Here is a 16,752-nt window from a genome sequence, read left to right as displayed (position 1 = left end):
TCAGCTTCTGACGTATACCAATGATGCATATATTTACCTGGACCTTTAACAGTTTAGCCATTTCCTGCCTTCAGACATTCCACCCAAAGATCTGAGGCTGCAGCTGGTGGAGATGGGAGACAGGTGTGACTGGGGCTAGTAGTGTGTGATGCTCGCTCCTGTCTCAACATGCTTTCAAGGGCACACTTGAATATGGCTTGGCAGAACGGGATCCGATGCCCTGGTTGGTGTGTAGGCACCAGGAAAAGGGTGTTGTAGCTGCTTTGCTGGTGTGTTTGGTTTAGTGCATTGTCCACATCCAGTCCTGTGGTTTAGCTTCTCCCTGACAAACCACAAGCCATAAAACAAACTTGTGGTTAGTCAGGAAAGAGATAAACCATGAGTCTGGATTTGGATGAGACAAGAAACCAAACTATGACTTAGCTCACCATGGCCAAGTCAGGGAAGAGGAGCAAAGCAGCTGTGGTATCTTCACAGGGAGCCTTCAAATTCAGGAATTTGTGAATGTAAACCAGGAGGATGCCACATGAGCTGTTCAGCAGCAATCAATATGTACTCGCAGTGTTTTGTCACTGGCTATCCAGACATGCTGATGGAAGTTCTGATGGCAACAAAACTCACAGTATACTTGACAATATACATACACAGCAACATTTCAATCAGTCCAACTGTGTTTTAATAAGGGAATTTCTTGAATCACGGTAGAGATTGTCTACAAAGTAACAAGGATTATTTTGGTAGTTTACAAATTCTGTTCAGAAATGTAAAATCAAAATATACACCTAAGTGTTAAGAGAATATCTAAAAAAAAAAAGGCATTACTATTTTATTTAAATGTTCAATTTCTCCTTAAACAGGAATTTCATATTGTCTTTTTTGGAATGGACTAGATTCATCACTGTAAAGCTGGAAGGAATGGCAGATTGTACCACTGATTTTTGGCAAGTGGATTCCAATTAACACTCACAACATTTTCAAAGATACTAAAAAAATAATGTGGCCCCCTTTTTCAGTTTAAAAAGCTGCACAAACGTTATGGTAGCAATAACAAAAAAGTATTAATTTTATTTTATTTGTTAACCATAGGAACTCGGGTGCTGAAGGACTTTCCAAAGTAAAAAGCAGTTCTCTTTGGGGATATTAGTCAATTAACTTAATAAAGTTCTGTTTTAAGAGGATTTTTCTTTCCTGCTGCGAGGCGAGTCTGCTCCATTTGAGGTTAATGTTCCATTTATTCCATTTTCTAAAAATAAGACAATATACATTGTTAAGCTCTTTTCTAGGTACCATATCTAGAAAGCATTTAAAAATATATTATTCATTTAGTAGAAAGCCGAACTTAAAACAATACAAGACTAGCCCTGCTGAATCAGACCAAAGGTCGATTTTGTATAGCATCCCATATCCCACAGCAGCTTTAGAAGAAATGGTAAAATTATGTCCAGACAACTTTATAGTACAACCAGATTTTCAAAAATAACATTCACCATACAATTTAGGTGTGGGGAACCTTTGACTCACCATATATTTTTGGACTACACATCCCATCATCCCTAGTCATTGGTATTGCTTGTTGGGGCTGATGGGACTTGACAGTCCAGCAACATCTGGTAGGCCAAAGTTTCCTCACACCCGATATAAAGGTAAAGGTACAGGTACCCCTGACCATGAAGTCCAGTTGTGGCTGAATCTGGGGTTGCGGCGCTCATCTCGCTTTACTGGCCGAGGGAGCCGGCATACAGCTTTTGGGTCATGTGGCCAGCATGACTAAGCATGACTCTGGCGAACCAGAGCAGCGCACGGAAACACCGTTTACCTTCCCGCTGGAGCGGTACCTATTTATCTACTTGCACTTTGACGTGCTTTCGAACTGCTAGGTTGGCAGGAGCAGGGACCGAGCAACGGGAGTTCACCCCATCGCGGGGATTCAAACCGCTGACCTTCTGATCGGCAAGTCCTAGGCTCTGTGGTTTAACCCACAGCGCCACCTGCGTCCCCACACCCGATACAGATATATGTTAATAGTGCCCAGAGTGGCTTAGGACAAATAGCTACAATAGTATTCTATGCTTGGCAGAAAGGCCACACTATCTGAAAAACACCATTGAGGGCAGCCACCAAGAATTAGAGCATTGGCCTAGAAGTGGGTAGACTTGGAGAAGTGTTTCCCAAATTTGAGTGTCCAGTTGTTTTCGGACTACAATTCCCACCACCACTGGTCCTGCTAGCTAGGGATGATGGGAGTTGTAGTTCAAAACAACTGGAGACCCAAGTTTGGGAAGCACTGAATTAGAGGCTCCTCAGTCTGTCATGAAGCTTGCTGGGTGATCTTGGGCCTGTCACCAACTCTCACTATATCCTACTTCGCAATTGTGAAGAGGAAATATAAACACAATAAAAAAATCTAGATTTCCAAATAGGTAAAGCCCTGTAATTTATGTCATTTACAGAAGATCCAGCAGGCAATGAATGCCTAGGGGGGCACTTGGTTACCCCTTTCCTGCTCTTCTTAACTTTCCATCCCAGGTCAGCTTACAATGCAATTAAAAACCCCAAACAGTAAAATGCACCAGTAACAAAAATATACATAATAAATTTAAGAGTCAACGAGTGAAACTAGGTAATGACTCCGTATGTCTAATTTTCAGCACTTTCATGACTGCATGCAACCCAAGAATCTAAAAATAATAAAAAAATGAATTGGGGCTTGAGCAGTTGAGTGCTACTGAACGAGTGCCAACCATTCTGTGATCCACCCTGAGATCTTACGACGAAGGGCTGGAATCCAGTAAATAAATAACTTAGCCAGAATTCTGACATTAGAAACTTCTTGCTTTATTTGCAGAGACCTCTCGTCCTTTATGCGCCGCTAGAAGGTGCAGTAAATTAAGATCACCACTCAAGCCTGTGGATTGTCTACACTCTGCAATTGGGATCACTAACCCAGGGCAAGAAGATAAATGAAAAGAGACAAGAGCTCCTTCCAGAGACAGAATACTATGAAAGATGCTATGTGTGACACACCCGCACCATACATTTAAAGCATTCTTTCACCCACTTTTCACAGTCATGGCTTCCCCCAAGGAACCAGGGGAGCCATAGTTTTGCAAAGGGTGCTGAGACTTGTTAGGAGAACATTAACAAATGAAAGTTCCCAGGATTCTTTGTGGGAAGCCAATTTTATCTCCCAATGAATCTGTCTCACCAATACTTGGTTATGTAAGAAATTAGTACCACTGCCCTTGAATTCAGGGAACGTAGTATTGGCTTAAATGTCACTGGTAACAAGGTTCCTCAATGTCTTGTGGAACTTGTTTCCATTTCCCCCTCCACCAAAACTGTACAGGGTAAAGGACTGAAATACAAACCTCTTTCTTTTTTAGAAGGCTTGCTTTTAGCTGTTGCAAACTTCTTTTTCACTGGTTGGGGAGGTGAAGAATGTTCTCTCCACCTTCTCAGCTGGAAATTGATGAACTTCCACATCATAAAGGCCTGTGTGAAACAGATAGATGCCAGTACGCTGATTCTACAAAGAGAAGACAGATTACTGTACTAGGATTCCTGAAGATCCGGAAATGAGAAGCATCAGGAAAACTGTTCCCACTGGGCAGGATGTTTCTTGGCCATTTATCAAGCCTTTTATTTCCTTGTTATCTAGGAAAGTACATAAAAAGCCCAGAGAGATTAGGTTTAATGGAAGCATAGCAAAGCTTCAGGAATTTAACAAGGTAATAACACAATAGGAATGCATAGACTGAAAAGCATGTTCTGAAATTGGCAAATTCTCTCGTTCCCATGCAATAACTAAACTACACTTGGCTGTGAGTCCTGGAAGACCTGCTCCCTGCCTTGCAGGCCTTTTCCCACTTGGCCTGGGAAGGCAAGGCCCTGACTGACTCAGCTACAAAAGCTGAGGCTGCTGAACAGACTCTTGGTCCCGGGTTTTGTCTGTGGGGTTTAGTTGTGAACTGCCCGGAGCATGGTTTGAACTGTGGAAAGGCAACATACAAATAAAATGTATGTATTATGACAAAGATGATAACATCCAATTCTCTAACCAGGAGGGCGACACTTTTTGTACTTGGATCTAGATGAAGATATTTCACACTTAGTTATCAGTGACATACACTATGTGGCTAGATAAACAGCAGCCCATGATCTGCAGCTCACTGAAACAACATCCTTCCAGGAACTATAAATATAGTCACGGCACTATGTAACTAGAAGCTGAAATTCATACTGAAACTGAGCCAAAATTCTTTGTGGAATGGTTTCGACACTTTCTGGGGTCATCACAGATAGACCCTAAACATCTACCCTCAATGTGAAGGAGTGGGACCAACATCATCAGGTGGTCAACATGCTCAAGTGTTTAAATTTAAGGATTTATGCTTGAACTACAAAAAGAAACATTTCCTGAAAAGACAGGCAGTGCACACCACACATTTTTAACAGCATGTTTTACATCACATTTTATTCTGCAAAACATGTACACAAGTTCTTATTTACTATTTTTATAGTTCTACATCTCAGCTAATTACCTAAATTCACCCTTAACGTACCCTAATCCTGCATAGAGCGAGGTAATTTTCACCTGTTTTACTGTTTTAACTTTTGTATGTTTCAAAAGTATGGTTGTGAATTTTTCTTGATTTTAATGTTTTATCTTTTTGTAAACCACTTTGAGGTTTTTTTTAATAATAAAGCTTAATTATTATTATAATAACAACTATACTATAAAGTTCATGAAATAAATTAAAAATAACTTTTTGACAGGAGCCAAATATGACCCTCCAGACCTCTGTACCCTGTCTTTGGGATACCCCTCCACCCCTCACCAACAACACTGCCCTGTGTCCTCTTCATTTTTGCCTGGCAGGCATGTGTCCCTAAACCACGAAAACAATTCTTGCTTGCCTTGACAGAGGGTGAGAGATGGGGCAGATGGGATGTAGAACACACAAATTAAGAGCCTCAGCCATGGCTCCACCCACTTGTGGCTCTAGTCCCACCCACTTTTTGTCTTTCGCCCTGCCCACCAATGGAATGCAGCTTCTGGAAGGCTTCCCATCCCGCCTTCCCCTGGTTTATGCAAATGCTGATTAACTGGGAATTGTACAAGTTCTAGGTAAAGCCAGTTCATACAAAAGCAGACTACTCAAACAAGTCTCATTCACATGAAGCTATGACTTTAAAGCACCACAGAAGAAGCCTGCCAGGTGTTCATCTGATGCAGCCTCTTCTTTCAGACAGAAGCCCACCAGATACTTTTAGGAAAGTGATCCCCAAACAACTCATGAAGTTTCACCGCCTCTAACTATGAAGCTGTGCCTGTCATCTCATACCTGATGGGCAGCACATTAAAGTTTCCGGTACTAAAATCCAATGTTTGATCCTCTGCTCTGGCAAGGCCAAATCCAACAGTAAGGACGGAAAGAATTAGGGTCAGAAGTCTTCCCAAAACAAAAAGGACGGCCCAGATTGAAAACCTAGAGGGAAGAGACCAGGTATGAACATATTATTACTGCCCCTCAGTAGAATTCCATCCATTCACTGTACTACTTACAGCAATTATTTCAGAGGCAGATACGATTAACATACGTATTGAATATTAAGGTGTCATGGGCCAAAAGTACTTGACTTCACACATACATTTTAGAACACCATTAAGCCAGAACACTGTCCCTTCTCACACATCCAGGAAGGCATTCTAGAGGATACAATGTGGTGGGCTCTTCTGACATACTTCTTCCATCTCTGAGGGCTCAGAAAAATGTGTGAAGCCATCTAAGCTTCAAATAGCTTCTACATTAAGGAATTGTTCAATGTGGATATATATATCTTCTATAAACAGGCTGGTCAAGTCCTTTCTTCAAAACTAATGAAGCTATTCCAGGTTGGGGGAGTGTTTGTATGTGCATCTGAATGCACACCAATCGCAAGAAGTAATTGGTAACTGTTTTGTGCATAGGAATTCTGTGGTTCTACTGAAGGTAATGAAGGCTTTGTAACTGAATAGCAAGTTGTCTTTATGCCAGAGGGGAAAGGAAGAAACATATCTGGCTAAGCTGGACTGATCCTTGAGGGCAGGAGGTGGCAAGATCAAGGGAGTGAGAAGTGCCTGGAACATGGTGTCAGAAGTGAAGAAAATGTAGGAGAAAGAGGAGGGGTGCACCTGACCAAGAGATACACAGGTAAGTCAGGCCAAAGTCTGTGTACCTGAAGTAATCAGCCAGATATTTGCTTGCAGACTTCAATTTTTATCTTAAACAGAGAACTTAAAACTATCTCTATTATTATTAGATGTACTTTTAATGTACAGAAGAACAGGGAGCATTTGCTGAAGCAGCCCAATGTTAACTGTACACATTCAAGCATTAATTAGAAGTTGCATTTCCAGACATATTTTTAAAGGTTGGAAGTTACCGTAAAGTACTTACCCTTTCTGATATTTTTCGTCACTGAAGTAAAACAGCCTGGAGATGTGGAACAGAAACTCCACAAAGTAATGTAGCACAAGAAGAACAAGGCCAAGGTGGGTCAAACTGTAAGAACAAAAATGAAAGGAAAGAAGTTTCTAGTTGGTAGAGGGACGCAATGTCTTTGATTAAACCCACTCATTTGGCATTGCATTAATTAAATTTGGCACAGGAATTCAGGGCTCAGTGACAGTTTCCTATGTCCACTTTCAAACAGGCCCAGGAATATACACACACGTTTTGCAGCAGTATAGATCCCTCAGTGATGCAGATCATCAGAATGAAAATCTGATGCATGCCTTTTGGTTCCCTAGCCATCCAAGGCACAGTTCATAGGTGTGAAGGATAGGTTTGCTCAGTTGTGGTGCCAGTTACAGAACACCTTCCTGATGGAAGCCCACCCGGCTCTGCCTTTATCACCCTTCTGCCAAACAACGAGAACATAACTCTGTCCTAGAACAGTTAAGGGCAGGTGTCCTTGATGGCAACTGTTCTGAATTCTCCTGGTCTTTGTACTTTGACTGTCTTATTGATTTTAATGTTTTACTGGCGATTTTAAATTGATTATCTGCTGAAGCAACTCTGGAGATATATATATATATATGCATTCACACACACACACACACACACACACACACACACACACACACACAAACTTGATGTTTCAAAATTTAAATACAAGCTTTTCTAGGGGACAAGGAAATTTGTAAAAATACACTAGTGTAAACACCTAGTGGACTTCTACAGTCATTTTACAGGGTACAGTGTAATGTATGTTGGATTGCAGTATCTGAACACTTGATACTGTGTTTCACTATCAAATTAGTTATTTATTATTGAATTTAACCCCACCCCATCCTCTCTAAGGGGCTCTGTATGGCAGCAAAACAAGTAAGTCACTTACTTTAACAGATAAGCTCCAGCGATATGGAAAAGATAGAGTCCAATGTAAACAAGCTGGCGAGGAATGTCTTCCTATGAAAAAGCCACAGCTTTATCAATTCTGCAGGGAGTTCTCATAACTTAAATACATTCACCAGTTTCTGGACATTACCCAATCCGGACAACCATTTCTTGTCTTATACTATTCTGTTTTTAATAGCTGATCCTGGAGTTTGTTAGTACCCTGAAATCTTACTCAAATCTTTAAAATAAATGTTCTGCTTGATTTATTTCACAAATGCTTAAAAGACATACAAACATGTTTCTATGTGTGGAAAAATAAGAATAAATGTAGAAGATTTGCATGGTTGTAAGATTTCCACAATATGCAATCCTCAGTTCCCCACGTCTAGGTTTCAAATTGCAACAGGCCAGAAACTTTGCCACCTAAGAAGTAATAAATGTACTAGTGCTGCTCCAACTATTCACTGGATGTTGCAACACTAGCCTTGGATAAATGGTAAAAACCGCACACTGATATATTGTGGTCATACAAGACCTTATTCACTGCTTGCTAACCTGCCATCTTTCGGAACATAATGACCAAATTACTCTTATTATCATTCAAACCATGAACTGTTCAACCAAGCAGAAAATTAATTTTTGTTAGCAGGAAATGAGAAAGATCTCACTGTATTTGCCCTGGTAGCTGCTAATAAGGCTGATTACAGTGCTGAAAGTTGTAAACGTTTATACCATGCAGCTGTTCTGCATCGAGATCATCATAAACCAGAGCTGACAGCCACTGCAATATGCAAAGAGGGGGAAATGACTGCGGTTACTTTAAAAAAGGAAATGAAAGCTTCATGACTATGCTGGAGGATGGGTGTGTGCTGCTGCTGTTGTTGCCCGTACAGGCTAAACCTTGGTTCTGTACTGGGTCTCACCCTCACCATTTTGGAGCTTAGCAAGGCAGCGACACAGCCTTCAGAGGTTGGCAGTTCAGCAACTAACCGTATTTTTCCGTGTATAAGATGCACCAATGTATAAGACGCCCCCTACTTTTGGGGACCCCAAATGTAGAAAATGGGGATATGCACTATCCGTGTATAAGACGCTCCCAGATTTTGAACCTTATTTTAAAGTAAAAAAACCTAGTCTTATACATGGAAAAGTATGGTGGGTTTCCCAGGTGCAGTTTAGTGTTCCTAACTAACAAGAGACTCCTAGGCACGTCTATTCACTAGTCCCACTAAGTTCACTGTAATAATAATAATACTAATAAAATTTATTTATATCCCGCCCTCCCCAGCTGAAGCCGGGCTCAGAGCGGCTAGCAACAGTAAAATGATACATTATAAAATCATTTCATTATAAAATCAGTTCAAATCAGATTAATGGCAGCCATTGGGCTAAAGTTCTGTGAGGATCGCCAAAGGAGTGGGTCAGGCTGTGCCCTGGCCAAAGGCCTGGTGGAACAGCTCTGTCTTGCAGGCCCTGCGGAAAGATGTCACTTAATTCCTAGATAAATGTGTATAGCAGTAAGGAAACTTTGGCTCTCTAGATGGTGCTGAACTCCCATTAGCCCTAGCAAACATGGCCAAAGGTTTTCAACACCTGCTGCATGGGGTTCCAGCCTAATCATTAGAAATACAGGGTGATACATAATGAAGTATGCAGTTTCCATTTGCTATAAATGGAAACTGTATACTTCATTGTGAATCAACCTGTATATCCAGGTAAAAGCAAAGTCCCTTGGAAAAGTAACTCACAGAAATCTTCCCTACCTCTCAGAAGACCCAAGTACAGTGTGGGAGAATGCTACAAGAGTTTGCTTTTAGAAGAATTTACTTTTCTTTCCTACCAGCTAATCAAGTCTTTAAAATATATACAGTAGTACCTCGGGTTACATATGCTTCAGGTTACAGACTCCACTAACCCAGAAATAGTACCTCGGGTTAAGAACTTTGCTTCAGGATGAAAACAGAAATTGTGCTCCGGCGGCAGCGGGAGGCCCCATTAGCTAAAGTGGTGCTTCAGGTTAAGAACAGTTTCAGGTTAAGTATGGACCTCCGGAACGAATTAAGTTCTTAACCCGAGGTACCACTGTACACATATTTTTAGAGGCTTCTGAACATGAAACTAAAGGTGGACTTACTTTTTTTGTCTTCTGGAAATAGAGTTCTGGAAAAGCATGCAACCAGTATGCCAGTTGGGAGATGTAAAAAAATTTCATTTGGAACCTACAATACAGCATGGAAAAGGTCAAAGATATTGAAATAGCTCTCGAATAAGACCTTGTTTAAATTAGGTGTTACAATGGAGTCATATCTGAAATGTTTTCTACAGAGATTAAGAACTAATGGTAGGATGGAAACTACCAGCCACACATTTATGAAAGAACAACATGCTTGGAATTGGCAACAGAAGACCAGGAGAGCAGGCTTTTGTTTGAAGAAAAGAACTAGAAATACCTGCAAGCAAGTTGCTGGTTGATTTAACACCCTGGGACAAGTTAAAGAAACTATATGACACATGCCCCACCCTGCAGCTCTGATAAACTCACGGCAATGATGTATGTGGATAGTCCCGCCAGAGTGATGTTGGGTCAGCTACATAATTCTCCTGAAAATAAGAAATAAACATGTCAAATACCCTTTATGGTTAAGACTAAACTAACTACAGGTCTATGGAGAAGTTAGTCCCATTTGAGATCAATGGGGCTCATTACTACTAAGTGATACAGAATTGCAGCTTGAGTATGTACAAGTGAGATACTCACAGAGACAAGAATGCTTGTTCCCCAGACACAGGAGAAAAGGTAGAACGCACTGAGTTGTCCAGATTCATTGAACTTGCTGTGCTTTGTTTTGGAAAAATGCATCTTCCTGTTAATTTTCTAAAAGAAAAGGAATCCGTGTTATTGATCTGCATAACAGCTTTCATACGAAGTTATCTGTCATGTGAAGCCAAATCCGAGACTCACGTTGACAACACATCCATACACTCAATCAAATACCACTGTAGCAATACTCAATACTGTCCTGACAATACTTACATCTAACACATATTCTTGAATGATAGCATGTATGATTATTGCAACCAGCATGTAGAAGAAAACCGTAGCCAAATCTTTGATGCCATAGTGATACAATGTGACTGTTTCTGTAGATTGTTTCTCTAAGAGAAGAAAAGACAGCAACATTAAATATACAGTGGTACCCTGCAAGACGAACGCCTCGCAAGACGGAAAACCCGCTAGACGAAAGGGTTTTCCGTTTTGGAGGCGCTTCGCAAAACGAATTTCCCTATGGGCTTGCTTCGCAAGACGACAGCCCATAGGGAAATCTCCGGGACAGCGGGGAAGCGCGTCTTCCCCACTGTCCTCGGACCTCCTCCCGCCGCCAGGCTTCGGAAGGCTGCTCCGAAGCCTGGCAGGGGGGCGGAGAGGTTTTTAAAAAACCCCGGGACAGCGGGGGACTTCTCCGCTGTCCGGGGCGATTTTAAAACGCTGCCGTCCTGGGGGAGCAAAGTCTTTCGCCCCTCGCCCGCCTTCAGAAGAGGTCCTGGACCTCTTCTGAAGGCGGGCGGGGGGCGAAAGACTTTGCTCCCGCCTGCCTGCCTTCCCGGGAGAGCGGAGAACGCTCAGCTCTCCCCGACGGCTTTTGAAGGCAGGCGGGGGGCGAAAGACTTTGCTCCCGCCTGCCTGCCTTCCCGGGAGAGCGGAGAACGCTCCGCTCTCCCCGACGGCTTTTGAAGGCAGGCGGGGGGGGGGGGGGGGAGCAAAGACTTTCGCCCCCCGCCCGCCTTCAGAAGAGGTCCTGGACCTCTTCTAAAGGCGGGCGGGGGGCGAAAGACTTTGCTCCCGCCTGCCTGCCTTCCCGGGAGAGCGGAGAACGCTCCGCTCTCCCCGACGGCTTTTGAAGGCAGGCGGGGGGGGGGGGAGCAAAGACTTTCGCCCCCCGCCCGCCTTCAGAAGAGGTCCTGGACCTCTTCTAAAGGCGGGCGGGGGGCGAAAGACTTTGCTCCCGCCTGCCTGCCTTCCCGGGAGAGCGGAGAACGCTCCGCTCTCCCCGACGGCTTTTGAAGGCAGGCGGGGGGGGGGAGCAAAGACTTTCGCCCCCCGCCCGCCTTCAGAAGAGGTCCAGGACCTCTTCTGAAGGCTGGCGGGGGGCAAAAGTCTTTGTCCCCCCTGCCTGCCTTCCCAGGGGCTTTTAAATCGCCCCGGACAGCGGAGAAGTCCTCCGCTGTCCGGGGCGATTTTAAAATGCTGCCGTGGGGGGGGGGGAGCAAAGACTTTCGCCCCCCCCAGCCTTCAGAAGAGGTCGGGGGACAGATTGTCCCCGGACCTGGTCTGAAGGCGGTTTCCCTAGGAACGCATTAATTGATTTTCAATGCATTCCTATGGGAAACCGTGCATCGCAAGACGAAAAACTCGCAAGAAGAAAAAACTTGCGAAACGAATTAATTTCGTCTTGCGAGGCACCACTGTACACTTATTTTACCAACCCGCTCCTAATCTGAAATTGGAACTGAAGAAATTAATGAGTTATTTCAAGTTTAATGAAGACTGCAAGGACTAGTTTGTTATTTACTTCTCCACTAACACAGCATTAGTTAATGCAAGTAAAAGTCTAAATTACAATATATGCAGTACGCTAAAATGTTGGAACAAATCTTGCCTTTATTATTTCAGGCACCAGATTCAAAATCTTATTTATCTTTAAGAGCAGCACAGCATGGAAAACTTAGTTTCCACCCAGAGCTAAGCTCATATTGACAATAGGCAGGGTAAGACAATGCAAAACTGTGGTTGGGTGCTAGAGTAACAAGGGAATTAGGACCGTTGCATTTGTGTGCCCCTCTTCCTCCGGCATTCATGATCCCCTCCCTGGGTTTGTGGTTTCTGATCCATTGTTTCTGATCCTTGTTTGCAGGGAGTAAGTGTAAACCATGTTGCTGGAGGAAAGACAAAGTGATTTTCTGCAAACCAGGAAGGAAGGGATGAAATAATGATATGTGATGAATGGGGAAGGGAGGGGAAATTCTACAGCCTTTCAAGACTCATACATGTTGCACCAAGCCATTGCTTGGTGATACATTCAAACTAGCCTATAGGTCACAAAGCAAACATCATTACTGGTGAACTGACATGGAAAAATTGTGCTGATGTTTCTCATTCTTCTGCTGTTTCACTAGTACAGTGTTTGCTAGTGTAGCATGTTTTAGGACTAGCCTATTAGATGATATGACAATATATTAGCAGTGAATCAGTATTCCTTTTCTATCTAGGACAAATGCCTAAATATTTTTTAGAGCTTTACCTGTGGCAGGAATGGTAACATTGTACTGAAGTGTAACAAAGACAACAGCTGCTTTTGCTGTAACCTGAAATGAAATAAAACCCAATTAAATAAAATTATTTCTACAAAGAACACACCAAGGATGAAATTCTAAACATACTAACAGCACAACCCTAACCATGCCTACTCAGAAGCAAGGAAAATAACATTATTATTACAATTATTATTTATTTGTGTAGCTGAAGCCATTACAAAAGAAATGACATCAAACTAGGACAATGGGTCACAGAAGACTGGTTATTTCCACAATTATTCACTATTTCAACAAATACACCCAGTAACTCAGGATTACCAATAAAATCCACATATATTTCAGTCCCCTACGCCAATCTTCTTGCCAATACATTCCTATTGTTGGCTGTTATCTATATGCAAGCCTATCCAGGCTTGCCACAGTGGCCCAGATGAGTGGTTACTTATAAGCTTGTGGCTGTCCAAATAACGCAAGCAAATGCACTGTTGAGAACACATAACTGCACATGCCATTTTTAAAACAGCTGTTCCCAACAAAAAATGCCTCAGGACATCACTTATGGGCAAGCTGGTATAGAAAGAACATAAACTGCTGCAATCTTTAGCTTCAAGAAAGAAAAATGCTAGACACATTACTATTTACCAATGTACTGCATGGAAAACCAAGGACAACTATTTTAGAAAGGCATTTGCATACATGCTTATAAAAGTGCATCTGCTCCTCAGGATACTTTCCTCCAAAGTGTCATCAGAACTAGGGGCAGCAGCTACTGAAGCAGGTTTTCAACACAGCCTTAAAGTTATATTGCTCAAATACTTTACAAAGAAGCACTACCATTTAAAACTGCTCTGGAGCAAGTCACTTGACTGCTTAAGTCTTCCATACCCTCATTAAGCTCTGAATAAATTCAGTTTCATGTTTTATTGCTTTCATATGCGTGTTTTTTAAATGATATATCAGTATATAAATATGTTTATAAGTCAGTTATTTAACTATTTGAAGGACATCTTCCCAGGTTCTAATCCAGAGCCACGGCATGCACACACCTTGACACGTGTCGCATTCCCCTATCTGGAGGGGCGCCAGGCAACCCCATCTGGCTGCGACCAACGACTGCAAGCGACCGCCACGCTCGGAAGGCGGGCCGTGGGGCTCCTTCTATGTACACGTCACCGTCCAGCTCACCTTCCCTGGAGCCGAGAGGAGGGGGGGAGCCGCTTCCCGCAGCGCCTCATGGGGCTTGTAGTTCTGCCCGTTGCACACAAAGGACTGCGCGCCCTCTCCCCTCCCCTTAGCCCTGGCAACCGGAGCCAAATCTCTCTCTGCGCGCTCCCCGCTCCGCACACCCTGCCAGCACCTCCCGTCTCCAAAAACGTCGAGTCTCCCCGCCCTCCCCATACTGCTCCAGCTCCGAGTGCCACGTAACCTTGACGAGACCAGGAACTACTCAGCAGGCAGCCAGGCAAGCAAGCAAGCGCACAACCCGGTCAGAGAGGCGTGCACGGCCGAGGCTCTTTCGCCACACACTCCGAAAACCCCGTTTACACTGCGGCGGTTGCTCCGCTTCGGAAACCCTGGAGGCAGCAAAGCTGACGGGGGCTGTGCCTACTTCCGCTCTCCGACAGCGGGATGCTATGTGCAGGCTTACTCAGGAGTAAGCCCCACTACTGTGCTCCGTGTGGCTTACTCCCTGGTTAGGATGCTCAGCGCTGCAGGTCTGCATTTCGGCAAGACGGAGCTGAAGTGGGTGTGGAGCACACCCGGCTCCCCCAAAGGAGAAACGAGTGTGTATACATTGGGGGGGGGGGGGCCATGAGAGACAGATGTCAGGCCCAGCAGACTTTGACTGAGGACGGAGGCAGCCACATCTGCCGGGGAGGGGCGGCTGCTCCTGCTCGCAGGATGATGCACCGCTCGGGCTACCTACCAGCTGCTCCTCCGCGCAAACCCACAACAGCAACTGCTGACGCGGACACAACAAGGCGCATTCGCCTCCCTCCCTCCCCGCCTTGACACAAGGACCTGCTGACTTCCTACCACCCCTCTGCCAAGGCGAAAGGCTCGAGGAAGGACCGGAAAGCCTGCCAGATGTTTCCCGGGGCGGGGTGGGTGGAGAAAGCCGCTGCCTTAATCACCCAACTCCGTGTCCTCTCCCCCTCCACCACCCACGCCACGCAGGATCCTTTCTAAGACCCACACAGGTTTGCGGCCAGGGAGGAACTCCAGCTCCCCACGACCATGTTGCTGGCAGCATTTGGACGGCGATGAATGGGTTTGTGGATACACTTAGTATACACGCAATCGCCACACCACTCCCCTCCTCTCTTTACACACACTAGAAGGGAAAGAGGAAGCGGGAGGGACGGCGACGGCAGGGACTAGAAGCTTGTCCCCGTTGGAAACCAGTCTCTTCCCCGACCCGCGCTTGCCGAGGCCGTGGCCGGGGAGAAGCGGACCTCGCTCCCTAACGAGGCGCCTGCTTGACCGTAGGAAGGAGCCGCCTCCCCCCCATCCCTCCTGGGCGCCCTGGTCCTCCTTCCTCACCTCGAACATGAGCCCCAGCAGGAAGACCATGGCCATGCAGGAGACAATGTCCGCGTGGTTCTGCACGACGAACTCGTGGCTGAGCACGGGCGGGTTCTTGCTGCTCTTCTTGCGGATCGCCATGGCGGGCAGAGCGCAGCGCGGCCACCAGCCCTTCCTTCCTTCCTCGGCCCCTGCTCCAGCCGCCGCCGCTAGCCTATAGCCCAGCCCAGCCCCGCTCGCGCTCTCTGCGGCGGGGCCCCGAGGAAGGGGAGGACGCCCAGGCAGCCGCTCCGCCCAACTTCGCCTCCTCCTCCTCCTCTCCCTGCCCCTCCCCCCTTCCGAGTCTCCAGCAGCCCAGCATTCGAAACCGCCACTCGTCGCTTCTTATCTCTCCGCCCGCAGAGAAGGCTCCATACCGGCAGGCGTTGGGAACCTCCGAGAGCGCCACCTTCCGCTCCGGAGGCCCCAGATCCGGAACTGGACGTGGATTGGGTTAACGAGAGGGCGAAGCGGGAGGTTGGGTCCCTCCCCGCCCCTTTTAGAAAGGGCGCCCGGCCAATCACAGAGGCCGGCTCAGAGTCCTAGATGTACGAAGGGGGGAAAAGAGTGAAGAAAAGTCTATGGTGATAAAAGTCTGAGGTCGCATGTGAGAAAGGTGAGCATGAGCTAAGGAGTTGCTTGGGTTACCTGTTACTGAAAGAGCACAGGTTGTCTGCAGCAGCCCTCGAGAACTATATGTGTGTGTGTGTATGTGTGTGTGTGTGTGTGTGTGTGTGAGAGAGAGAGAGAGAGAGAGAGAGAGAGAGAAGACGGACTTTGTGCCCTTTTTAGATCTGTCCGTTCTGCTTCTTAAGTACAAATGTGTGGGTTTCTGTATCCCAAATTTCTATATCTCAACTGAATCCGGCAAGGCAGGGTCGTCACTCAGTAAGGGAACACTAGGTTTTGAATGCACAAGGTCCAAGTTCAGTCTCTGGGAAAGTCTCCAGTCTGAAACCCTGCAGAGATATCTAGATTTTGACTCTCTACATGGCTGCGCCCCATTTACTTTCCCTTAAGATTTTACGGCTCAGAAACTTATGGCTTGTTTACCTCCAGTGGCATATCCAGAACAGACAAGCTGCTCAGTGCATCCAATTCCTCCTGTGTACAAAAGCAGGTGTTCCAACTCACCTGCACCCTCTCCATCACTTCACATGGCTGATATGAAGCTTGCACACCTGGACTAGTCCCCAGCAAGCTTTCCCCAAACCAGCATTACATGTATTCAACCGAGTTTGAAATAATGCGGAACTATTACCACTATGTTACCTGCTAGCTTTTATACATCTTTGTACAACCCTAGTTTCAGGGCCAGCCCATCTGTGAGGCAGCCCTCTCAAGCAGCAGGATCCACAGAGCCAGCAGATCTGGCCTCCAAGGACTGCACTGTCCACTGCCTCTGCCACAGTAGTAGCAACAGCTGCAACATGCTTCTTAGAGGCCAGATTTGCCACCTCCTTGGCAACCCCCACAATGCTGACTCTAC

The 16,752-nt window shown here is 45.3% G+C and overlaps 1 protein-coding gene across 1 annotated transcript; it reads right to left on the bottom strand.

Moving 5' to 3' along the window:
• Nucleotides 1-653: 653 nt before the first annotated feature.
• TRAM1 (translocation associated membrane protein 1) lies at nt 654-15,516 on the bottom strand. The gene is made up of 11 exons (XM_028736742.2): nt 15,243-15,516; nt 12,686-12,749; nt 10,420-10,541; nt 10,144-10,260; nt 9,928-9,986; nt 9,520-9,604; nt 7,384-7,454; nt 6,441-6,545; nt 5,346-5,489; nt 3,369-3,526; nt 654-1,243 (listed from the first exon to the last, which is right to left on the bottom strand). Exons 1-11 carry the CDS (start codon nt 15,363-15,365, stop codon nt 1,170-1,172), a joined length of 1,122 nt encoding a protein of 373 aa, XP_028592575.1. The 5' UTR covers nt 15,366-15,516; the 3' UTR covers nt 654-1,169.
• Between the last annotated feature and the right edge of the window lie 1,236 nt (nt 15,517-16,752).

This window comes from Podarcis muralis, chromosome 8, assembly GCF_964188315.1.
Source record: "Podarcis muralis chromosome 8, rPodMur119.hap1.1, whole genome shotgun sequence".
Taxonomy (NCBI): domain Eukaryota; kingdom Metazoa; phylum Chordata; class Lepidosauria; order Squamata; family Lacertidae; genus Podarcis; species Podarcis muralis.
The sequence above is the reverse complement of the archived record's forward strand: the minus strand, read 5'-3'. Positions and strand labels throughout refer to the sequence as shown.